Genomic DNA, 12,221 nt, shown 5'->3' with positions numbered 1-12,221 from the left:
GTGAGTTCACACATACACACATGATCTCATCTCATCTCATCGTCATCCGCTTATCCGGGGTCGGGTCGCGGGGGGAGCAGCTCAAGCAGGGGGCCCCAGACTTCCCTTTCCCGGGCCACATTGACCAGCTCTGACGGGGGGATCCCGAGGCGTTCCCAGGCCAGTGTTGAGATATAATCTCTCCACCTAGTCCTGGGTCTTCCCCGAGGTCTCCTCCCCACTGGACGTGCCTGAAACACCTCCCAAGGGAGGCGCCCAGTGGGCATCCTTACCAGATGCCCGAACCACCTCAGCTGACTCCTTTCTAAGTAAAGGAGCAGCGGCTCTAATCCGAGTCCCTCACGGATGACTGAGCTTCTCACCCTATCCCTAAGGGAGACGCCAGCCACCCTTCTGAGAAAACTCATCTCGGCCGCTTGTACCCGCGATCTCGTCCTTTCGGTCATCACCCAGCCCTCATGACCATAGGTGAGGATAGGAACGAAGATCGACCGGTAGATCGAGAGCTTTGCCTTGCGGCTCAGCTCTCTTTTCGTTACAACGGTGCGGTAAAGCGAACGCAATACCGCCCCCGCTGCTCCGATTCTCCGGCCAATCTCACGCTCCATAGTACCCTCACTCGCGAACAAGACCCCGAGGTACTTGAACTCCTTCACTTGGGCTAAGGACTCATTTCCTACCCGGAGTAAGCAATCCATCGGTTTCCTGCTAAGAGTCATGGCCTCAGATTTAGCGGTGCTGATCCTCATCCCAGCCGCTTCACACTCGGCCGCCAGCCGATCCAGTGAGTGCTGAAGGTCACAAGCCGATGATCCAATGAGGACCACATCATCCGCAAAAAGCAGTGACGAGATCCTCAGACCACCGAACTGCAACCCCTCCCCACCACGACTACGCCTCGATATCCTGTCCATGTATATCACAAACAGGATTGGTGACAAGGCGCAGCCCTGGCGGAGACCAGCACCCACTGAGAACGAAACTGACTGGCTGCCGAGGACCCGAACACAGCTCTCGCTTTGGGAGTACAGAGATTGGATGGCCCTGAGGAGATACTCCCGCAGCGCCTCCCACAGTTTCTCCCGGGGGACCCGGTCATACGCCTTCTCCAGATCCACAAAACACAAGTGGACCGGACGGGCATACTCCCAGGCCCCCTCCAGGATCCTTGCGAGAGTGAAGAGCTGGTCCGTAGTTCCACGTCCGGGGCGAAAACCGCATTGTTCCTCTTCAATCTGAGGTTCGACGATCGGCCGAACCCTCCTTTCCAGCACCTTGGAGTAGACTTTACCAGGGAGGCTGAGGAGTGTGATACCCCGATAATTGGTACACACTCTCTGGTCCCCCTTTTTGAACAGGGGAACCACCACCCCGGTTTGCCACTCCTTTGGCACTGTACCCGACTCCCACGCGATGTTGAATAGGCGTGTCAACCATGACAGCCCCTCAACACCCAGAGCCTTTAGCATTTCTGGCTGGATCTCATCAATCCCTGGGGCTTTGCCACTGCGGAGATGTTTGACTACCTCAGTGACCTCCACCAGGGAAAATGACGACGAAACACCATCAACCTCGAGCTCTGCCTCCAACATAGAGGGCGTGTTATTCGGATTCAGGAGTTCCTCAAAGTGTTCCTTCCAACGTCCGACGACCTCCTCAGTTGAGGTCAACAGAGTCCCATCCTTACTGTACACAGCTTGGATGGTTCCCCGTTTCCCCCTCCTGAGGTGCCGGATAGTCTTCCAGAAACACTTTGGTGCCGACCGAAAGTCCTTCTCCATGACCTCTCCGAACTTCTCCCACACCCGCTGCTTAGCCTCCGACACGGCAGCAGCTGCAGCCCTTCGGGCCTGTCGGTACCCTGCAACCGAGTCAGGAGTCCTCCAGGATATCATATCCCGGAAGGCCTCCTTCTTCAATCGGACGGCTTCCCTGACCACCGGTGTTCACCACGGTGTCCGAGGGTTACCGCCCCTTGAGGAACCTAAGACCCTGAGGCCACAGCTAGCCGCCGCAGCTTCAGCAATGGAGGCTTTGAACACTGCCCACTCCGGCTCAATGTCCCCAACCTCCACAGGAATGCCAGAAAAACTCCGCCGGAGGTGTGAGTTGAAGATACCTAGGACAGGGGCCTCCTCCAGACGTTCCCAGTTCACCCGCACTACTCGTTTGGGCTTACCACGTCTATCCGGAAATTTCCCCCATTCCCTGATCCAACTCACAACCAGATGGTGGTCGGTTGACAGTTCCGCCCCTCTCTTTACCCGAGTGTCCAAAACATGCGGCCTCAGATCAGATGACACGATCACAAAATCGATCATTGATCTTCGGCCTAGGGTACTCTGGTACCAGGTACACTTATGAGCACCCTTATGTTCGAACATGGTGTTTGTTATGGATAATCCATGACTAGCACAGAAGTCCAATAACAAACGACCGCTCGGGTTCAGATCAGGGAGACCGTTCCTCCCCACCACGCCTCTCCAGGTATCTCCATCGTTGCCCACGTGGGCGTTGAAGTCACCCAGCAGAACTACGGAGTCCCCTACTGGAGCCCCATGCAGGACTCCATTCAGGGTCTCCAAGAAGGCCGAGTACTCTGAGCTGCTGTTTGGTGCATACGCACAAACAACAGTCAGAGTTTTCCCCCCTACAACCCTTAGGCGCAGGGAGGCGACCCTCTCGTCTACCGGGGTAAACTCCAACACCGCGGCGCTCAGCCGGGGATTTATGAGTATCCCCACACCCGCCCGGCGCCTCACGCCCTTGGCAACTCCGGAGAAGAATAGAGTCCAACCCTTATCCAGGAGTACGGTACCAGAGCCGAGACTGTGCGTGGAGGTAAGCCCCACCAGATCTAACTGGTAGCGCTCCACCTCCCTCACAAGCTCCGGCTCCTTTCCCCACAGCGAGGTGACGTTCCACGTCCCCAGAGCCAGCTTCTGCCGCCCGGGTCTGGTCCGTCGAGACCCCTGACCTTCGCTGCCACCCATGTGGCTGCGCACCCGACCCCAACGGGTCTTCCCACAGGTGGTGGGCCCATGAGATGAAGAGAGGGGGGGTGCCACGTAGTTTCTTCGGGCTGTGCCCGACCGGGCTCCGTGGCAAACCCGGCCACCAGGCGCTCGCCATCGAGCCCTCCGTCTGGGCCTAGCTCCAGACGGGGGCCCCGGGCTTCCTCTGGGCCGGGTCACATCTCCTCTTCCGTCGATATTCATTGAGGCTTTTTGAACCATTCTTAGTCTGGCCCCTCACCTGAGACCACTCTGCCATGAGAGACCCTACCAGGAGCACAAGGCTCCAGACAACACAGCCCTCAGGTTCACAGGGACACGCAAACCTCTCCACCACGATAAGGTGACGGTTCCAGGAGAGATACACATGATTTTTTACCAAAATCTCCTCACTAGAAATCCCCCTTGAAACTGTTTATACACATGAAAGACTCGCACAACTTTGCACACTGGTTTCTCTCAGACACGTCTTTCTACCACAGACGTGATTGATATCTACTCAGATGAGCATTAATTTTACATTGCATTTGTGTTTGAAAAGATGAATTCATCATACATATTTGATGGGCCCGCATAATATTTCTTTTCTCTCTGTGGGTGTGCGAGCACATCTTTGTGTTCTACAGACCGCTACAATTGATTTCAGTAGTATAAGCAGGACACACTGAGCCATGAGTATTATTATATGCATTGGATGAGTAACAGCGCTGCCCTCATGTATTGATCTACACACACACATGAACACACTTGCACTATGTTTAATTGTGAACGTTGAGTAATGGATGCAGTGGTGGATGTAATACATGGTCTCTGCACTCGTCTTAAAGGGAAATCATCGTGCATCAGTGTGTGCGTGTCTTTCACACATTATACTCTGCTGTGTGTATTATACAATCACAAGTGCACACACACTGAGGTCTGAGTTAAGTGGTACGGTTAGGACTGGTGTCCTTGAATTGGTCTTGTTACCCATGACACCCCCTCCAGCTTCTTTAGTGTTACTGACACATTTGGCAAACCAGTAGAGTGGATATTCCAGTCTGTTGTTTACGCTGATTTCATCAGGGAAATTGGGTACAGCTCTGTGATAAATAACAGACGTCAACTCAGGATTTCATGGACAACTGCCCCCACCCTAACCCCTTAGTGTATTTATTGCTACTCTAGTGGACACTGTACAGTATTGTACATACCTCTCCCTACAGGGATGTTGCTGAATAAAAATCTACTCATCTCAGTACTTTACTGCAGTTTTTCCTCTAAAGGCAGCCACTATAGCTCTATTCTAATCGACAGAGGTCTATTTGACACATGCTGGAATACACTTTACAGCTCTGCATCAAAACAATCTCTGTCCCTGCGTACTCGTCTGAAAATACATATCACAAGACCATGTACAATTGGTATGATCGTGCCATATTATATCGCCAAGTTGCATGTACCATTGGGATTTTTTTTTTTTTTTTTATTTCCCTGCAAAAGTTCTCGAAAGTCTCTTATCATAAAACTAAAACATAGTGGATGCCATTTATTAATTGCAAAAACATTAAAAACTAAAATGCATTCATGTGGATGTAGCACTAGGGCCATGTCAGGTAATGGCCGGTATGAAACAACAAGCAGACATTCTGTGTTTAAACATCACAAATTAAGTTAATTTGCTGAGTTGTAATTTATTTGTCTGTAGCTGTTACTAACATTGGGTAAGGATGGTTACTCTCAAAGCCTTGTCATTATCTTTCTTAAAATGTAATGATGATAACATTTGGGAGTTATACACATGTGAAAAATGATCCTTATTATTGCCATATAGAATGACATTAGATTGTTGCCCCTGTGACCTACAGGCTCCTTACTTAAGGTTATGGATAATTTTCCTTAGTGCAAATGGCCAAAACACAAAATTTTTCGCAGCACCACTCTAACAAAAGCATGTTTGGAAGACATCCATTTAAACAGGCCACAATATACGTGGCACTCATCTGCCCCAGCCCTGCTACTGCACCTTCAGTCAATATCGACCTTTGTCTCCGTGTCTCTCCAGCTTCCTGGTCACACCTGCGGTGTCCTTCCAGAACAAACCAATCAGCTACAGCCTCCTCATTAATCCCAGCAGTCTCTTCTCCATCTCAGCGGAGACGGGTGAGATCAGTCTGACCCGCCCTATCGACTACGAGAGTGACCAGCATCGCTACTTGCTGCTGGTGCGAGCATGCGAGGGCCAGGACAGCATGAGCAGTGCAGCAGAGGTTTGTGGTTCAAGTCTCATTTCCATGGTCAATTCAGCGACTTGACAGCCTTCAAAACTCTTTCGACAGTACAAGGTTGTCTCGTTGTCTTACACAGTCTGCACAGCATACACACAATATCTCTGGGTCCTCGACTTAAGAATACTTCTACCAATTTTACCAATTTCTGGAGCAGCACAGATAATAATGACCTGCTGTATTTGCAGCTATTGTTACTTACTTTCTGGGACTGAATTGTGGACCCAGTAGAGTAGTAGATAGTTGGGAGAAAGCTGTTGAATTATCCTAATTACCTTACACCCTTCAAATAATGAAAAAACCACACAGGGACGTAAAATCCCAGACTCCTCTGAAACATCCTTGAGCTGAACATGCATTTAAGCTGCTGAATAACTGTGGGGTTTAATTGTATTGATTTACAGTTGCTGTGTGGCTGGTAATAGTTGTGAATGTTGCAGTTAAAATTATCGTTTTGTTTTAGGGCCTCCAGATTAGTCTCGTTTTAGTTGGGTTGTTATTGGATGCCCTGAACCGGAATTGATTGCAAAAGAGCATTACAATTCTCAAAGTAAATGACAACTGCACATTTGCATTTGCATTCTGAAAGCATGAACGCTGGCTTTTTCAACTCTGAATAGACATTTCTGTCTGGACTGACTGCTGTGGGATTCCCAGTGACTTCCTCATTCGGTGAGTAAGTGAGGGAGAACAGCGGCTGACCGCTGCAGGCATTGATGCATCTGGTCTGCTTTCCATCATTACTCTGGCCTCGGGCTGAAACATGTCCTGCTGAACCGATCCGTCCTCAACTGCTCCGCTCTGGAACTCTGTGGACTGCAGAGCACCAGGAGCGAGGGAGAGAGGGAGAGATGGAAAGTAAGAGAATGAGAGGAGGTTTGCTAGATTCCGCGCTAACGGGAGAAGGATAGAGGGAAATAATGAAAGAAAGGAAGAAAGGTATTGGCAGGGATATGGTACGTGACCTTGTGTGCCCACTCTCCAGCCCTATGCCTGCCCTCTGAGGCCAGGGTTAGCTTTTTTTAATTTCCAACTGCGCTGAACAGCCAGCACCTTCTACACCACAGCCCCTGGCCTCCATACACCTCTCTGTCTGTGCAGCTTAACACCATGATGACGTGTGTGTGTGTGTGTGTGTCTGTGTGCGAAAACTGGCCATATTGCATGTGATCTTACATATGTTTTTTATTTCAAGACAGTTGTTGTCTTGCATCACAAATGAGTGAAATTACATTCGAGGACAGTTTTTGATGTGGTGTTTTTACCACCGTCTCCAACATATTCGTCTGAAAACACTCCAACTGATCTCAGTAAAAGGATTTACTGGCCCAATACCCTGAGTGTGTAGTGTTCAGTATCAGCAGTGGGGAATTTTTGTGTTGTGAAGGATAATCTTGTTGACAGAGTAAACCTTTTACAGAGGCTCTCTACTTTAAATCAGCTTTAATGTCCCTCTCCTTGCTTTTTGCTGCCTCCTGAACAGAATTACAGTATCAGTCATTGCATCACATTAGAACAATTGAGAGGATAATGGAGGCTTGAATGGCAACAACAACAAAGCTTAAGTGGTTTATTGATATAGTATATGGTTGAGGTAAGGAAGGATACACACTCGGCTCCAGATATTTGTTTGTTAAAATATTCATGCTATATGATTGTAGTAAATATAATAAGCATAGTTTCTTTTCAACAGTATATCCAAATCATACCTAGAGGTGCAGCGTCTCCCGTGCTCCATGGTAATACTTTAGTCAAAGACTGTGCTGGTTAATTATAGGTTCCATGCACACATTTCAGCATGATTTTGATGTGATGGCAGGCGGGATGCAGGTTCAATTATACGTTGGGCGGATGGTTTTAGATAGGCACTAATAGTGAGACAGAGATAGTTGCATGGTGTTTATTTAGTGTCAACATCTCTATGAACCAACAGGCACCATCTATGTATGAACCATCCCCTTGAGAGGGCATATTCACGAGTGAGCGTTTTTGCCTTACGTGCACAACTGTGTTTACCCGAGCTTAGAGCTTAGACCTCACTTCCCTACTTTTGACTCCTCAACACCCCCCGACAGCTGCTCGCTCGTCTAGTGGAATATTGGGACTTTGGAGGCGGGGCCAGTGGTTGATGCTCCCCTCCTTCGATTGGTCAGTTTGAACACTCCGGTCCTCAGTCATATCTCTGATCTCCTCCACTCTATGGATCATATATAGCACTGATGTCAGCACAAAAGCCTAACTCAACATGTCTTCAGCCTCTGTCCCCACCTCCAAAGACTCCAAATGCAACTTGACGAGCCAGCGACTGTTGGTGTTAAAAAGTTGTGAACGCTTGGAAAAGGGCAAGTTCATGTTTATCTCACCCCTGTGCTCGCAGAGCCGCATTTTGCATGCGTAGCATAAAACCAAGCTGGTGAAGTATGCCTTCCACTTGCCAATACTGTTTTGTGCGCTTGCAGAATACAAATGTTCCCTAGCAAGTAAGGCTTTATACTTGGGAATTCTGAGACTCAATTAACGCCATATTATCAAAGCCAATAATTAAGTCAGCATTTAAAATTGGATTATAAATTTATAGTTTCATTTCCTGGAAACCTAGTTGTGGCATCAGGTGCCAACAGAAACAGCAAGTTTCGTGTGCGTGTGGGTCTGTGTGTGTGTGTGTGTATGTGTGTGTATGTTTACATCAAATCTGCTTACTATAGATGTGTTGGTGAGTATGGCTGATGGATTTTTTTCCCCGGAGACACTGAATGACAGGCAAGAGAGAACATGGAGACACACTATAGATGATTGTCGATGGGAAATTCATGAGGCAGCAGAGTAACGCACTCACCACCCATCCATCTGATGTGTTATGTAAGTTGAAGGTCAATAAAAGAAGACTCACGCTCATAACTGCGAGACTAGACTCCCTTAAATCGATACATATTTTAGAAAACACACTTCCTCTGGAAAAAGAAGCAGTTGAGCTGTCATTCACTTATGGAGAGTCTGCTTGTGAAGCCACAGTCTCTCCCTACAGAGCCGAGAGGAGAACATGCAGCAATCAGCATCCTCCATCCGTGCAAAGGATCTCTGGTGACTGTGGAAACTTTTCCTTTTTTCGATTGCACAAAGGTGAAATCCTGATAAAAGATCCATCTTTTGACTTTGCTGAGGATTTGCAAAGCGAGGGTGTTTGGGTTCCAGTCATCTGGATTCGATGAACATAAGTCCACCTTAAATAATTATCTTTTTTAACTCCTCTGTCGCCATTATGTCACTGTATTTAATTCCGCACCAAATCCACTCTTCTTGCAGAGGCCTCACCTCTACTTGCCCATTTTCCAATACCTGTGCAACAGTCTTGATGAAGTGAAGTTAAATTGTGTTCCTTTGATCTGGCTTTATTTGAAAATATGTAAAAGGAGCTAAGTCTGAAGACTGCAGTGCTGCTGGATGGACTGTGATACTGAACCTATCCTGTAGACACTTGTTTCACTGGAGCTATCTCTTTGGTACTTAGATGCTAAGAAGATTTACTTTCACAGATGAAGGTGTGACTTTGATTATCTGCTTAAAGTGTGAGGGATCCTGGATCCAATGTCTACAGACTGTGCTACTCTCGGCCTGAGCAAAATCCCATTAGACACTTTATTAAGAAGCTTTGGCCACTATTCTTACCTTCACAGAGGAGCTTATGTGTCTGTCCACATTTGTTTGATAGTTGCCAGTGTCACACAAAAACTACTGAGCCAATTTCCTTCAAACTTTGTGGATGGGTAGGACCTGGCCAGAGGAAGACACCATAACATTTTGGAAAGGATCCTAATTAATTCAATACTTTCTTTCCACCATTTTCTACAGAATTAATTAAATAAATGGATGTAGAGGGGGTGCATGTGCACACGCACAGAGGTCTGTCTCACGCGCAACACAGACTGAAGTCCACAGAATGAATGCATTAGAGAGAGAAATGCATTGCAAACCACAACTACTTCTTACATGATGAGGTCTGAATGGACACTAAAAGATTTAATGGATGATAGTGCGATAGCGCTTTTGAGCATGCTGCAAATAGAACTGCAATTAGCGCTGCAAATATAGGATATTATAAGAAGTTTAAACAGTCTTTGGGTTCATTGTGAAACTGTGGCCACCACAGTCTAGATAATGAATGGGAAACACTGCTTCCGCAAGGCAAGATAGGGCATTAGCCGTGGAGGAGGTGTGTGCTCTCAGAGCGCCCTTCTCATTGTTTGTGTGTCTTGTAAAACACCGGTGGGCTCTTCTGGTTTTGCACCACTGTTTCCCTGAAGTGTCAGTGACTGTGTCATGGTCAGGTACACCCACTCCTCTTTTCACTCCGACAAACAATACCTCACAAGCTGTGGTGGCTGGCGATAGAATGTATAGGGGGCGCAGAGTTTTCTTCTGTTATTGTCGGGGTGGACAACAACTCAATAAACCAGTCCTGTAGCCTGCATCGGAAAAGTTTTCTCATTTTGTCCTAGGCAACTTTCATGGCAGTTGCATTTTTCAGAGAGATGTTTTAGGTCTCGCAAAACAGTATTTACATTATTTTTATCCAGAGGAAGAGTTTGCTCTCCTTGTCTAAACAGTCTCTGTCGATGCAGTCAGACACCACCTCATGATTTAAGGTGTGCTATGTTATCCTATCCCTCTCTGATTAAAGTTTACCATAGCATTAATAGTGAGGGTATGAATTTATTTTCCCATAAAGACTTGAGAGGTAAAGTCAGTGCAGCCATCCTGCTGTACTTACATTTTAGCTTTTGATTTGATCCTGCTCTTCAGAAATCTGTCTCTGTCTGCCAGAATAGCGCACAGAGGTGCAGCATCGGTGTGGACTGGAGCCACTGAGCTTGACTTTAATTTGCAGGTAGTTTCCAAGTTTCTCCCTCCAGGAGTGATAACTCATCGGCACCATTAGTTACCTAACCAGCCTGAGACCTGCCAGGAGCCGTCCCGTGTGTGTGTGTGTGTGTGTGTGTGTGTGTGCTTAAGCTCATCTTGCTTTATTACGCCTGACTTCCCCTCTCTTCTCATTCAATCTTGCTTTTCCTAAGACCTTGTACACACACATACAGTAGGTTTGTATGGCTTGCCTTACCCTCACCAGTTCCTGTCATATTGGCACATAGGCTCACTCGGTTTGGCCTGACAAGACAAATACACAAAAATCCCACAAACACAAATAAACACTCACAAAGCCAAACTAAGATTGGCAGCCACTGGCAAACACACTTAAATCACCTCAGGGAGTTGCCATGGTCAGATTCTGTTTTCCATTGATTCGTAGCTGATCTTTGCTGAAGGATTAACGGATATTACAGAATTTAATTTCACCTATCGGGACTTAATACCAGTGGTATTTGCACTAACTGTGTGTGTGCGTGTGTGTGTGTGTGTGTGTGTGTGTGTGTGTGTGTGTGTGTGTTTGTGTGTGTGTGTGTTGATCTGAGAGAGGTTTAGTGTTAATGTGCAAACTACTGTTTTTTTGTGGAAAAGGAGAGGTCAGATGAGCTGCCATCCCATGTCTGTATTTATTCCTCCTGAATACTGCAACCCAGCAGTCAACATCTGGTACAAGATGCTCTGTTTTCCTTCATGTCCCTAATGATCCAAACAGCATTACAGTGGCTCACGCACACGCATACACCCACCTCTATGCTCACACCATACAAATCCATCTTTGCACAGTGATCCACTCTCATTTGTTGGCTCAGGGCTTCTGAAAAAAAAAAAAAAAAACTGCACAAGATTGCATTCTCTGCTGACCTACTGAAGGGGACCACAGTGCCAGCTCTGCAGCAGTTTGCTCACTGAGGAGGGGGTAAATAAATCAGAGGGATCAGGGCGAGGGCGCGCCTTTCTGAGGAGGCCGGGATGAGGCTTGCTGTTTGGTGAGGAATAGGGTTAATTTGGGTTACTCCCCGATGAAAACGACTCCAGACCCAAAGAAAGCAAAATGGTGCCTGAAGTAGTTAACCCACATTTACAGTATTTTCATAACACAAAAATATAAAGTTTTTTTTACTTTTAATCTCCAGCTTTTCTACTTTTCTCCCATTGACAGCATCACTGAAACATATACTTGACATTACCACATAGTAATGTTTAGGTAAAACCCTCCACATGTAGGTTGATATAAATTCATATTTAATACAAAGTAAAGTTTTGCACTGGCATTTTGTAGAATGAAACAGAAATAACCACACCACGTCGATCACATTCTGTTTCTACCTGTAATTCCTCCCTCAACCCAGCCTGCCCCACTAACTTCCTCCATGTCTCTCTTTCTCTCAATCTCCTCCTTTATTCTCCCTCAGGTACGAGTTGTTATTGTGGATGAAAACGACTGTGTTCCAGAGTTCCTCCAGTCCATTTACAGCAAGGATGGTGTCCCAGAGACGGTGACGACGGCGACCTCCCTGCTGCAAGGTGGGACATCCACACACATCTCAAAAGACTTGTTTTGTTTCCCGTCCCTAACTCCACATTGTGGTTTGTCCCCTTGAATGCACTTTTCTCGATTTAGGTTTCAGACAACAAAAGAAATGACATTTCACTTTTCCAAACGTTATACAAACTTTACTTGCAAGGTGAATTGGAGCAACGCTGCACTGTTTTTACTAGCTTTTGTTTAAAATATCAATAAACTGAAGGAAGCTGCTTTTCTGTTATTATACTATTCAACTTCATTTGTTTATAAATTTATAAAATATCGTGCAATGCTGAAAATCCCATTGTGTTCTCAATGATACCTGATAATCATGTTACTGAGGAGAATATGCTGCAGTGGTTCACTTTTCTCCACTGTGTTCTACTGTTGAAATAGCTTTTATTTAGTTTATACCGATATAAAATGGTTTTAGAATTCAAGAAAGACCACATATGTATGTATATATAGCCAAAGCAGGTGAGGCTCAGTGGG

General features: G+C 46.6%; 1 protein-coding gene across 1 annotated transcript in view; it reads left to right on the top strand.

The window, feature by feature from the left end:
• Window positions 1–12,221, top strand: part of si:ch211-186j3.6 (neural-cadherin) — a 283,762-nt gene that overhangs the window by 74,137 nt on the left and 197,404 nt on the right. The window contains exons 4-5 of the mRNA XM_053428876.1: window positions 5,059–5,263; window positions 11,617–11,728. Of these exons, the coding sequence (XP_053284851.1) occupies window positions 5,059–5,263; window positions 11,617–11,728 (317 nt within the window). The remainder of the gene's footprint in view (window positions 1–5,058; window positions 5,264–11,616; window positions 11,729–12,221) is intronic.

This window comes from Pleuronectes platessa, chromosome 1 (assembly GCF_947347685.1).
Source record: "Pleuronectes platessa chromosome 1, fPlePla1.1, whole genome shotgun sequence".
In the NCBI taxonomy this organism is placed as follows: domain Eukaryota; kingdom Metazoa; phylum Chordata; class Actinopteri; order Pleuronectiformes; family Pleuronectidae; genus Pleuronectes; species Pleuronectes platessa.
This window is presented reverse-complemented; position numbering and strand designations above follow the sequence as displayed.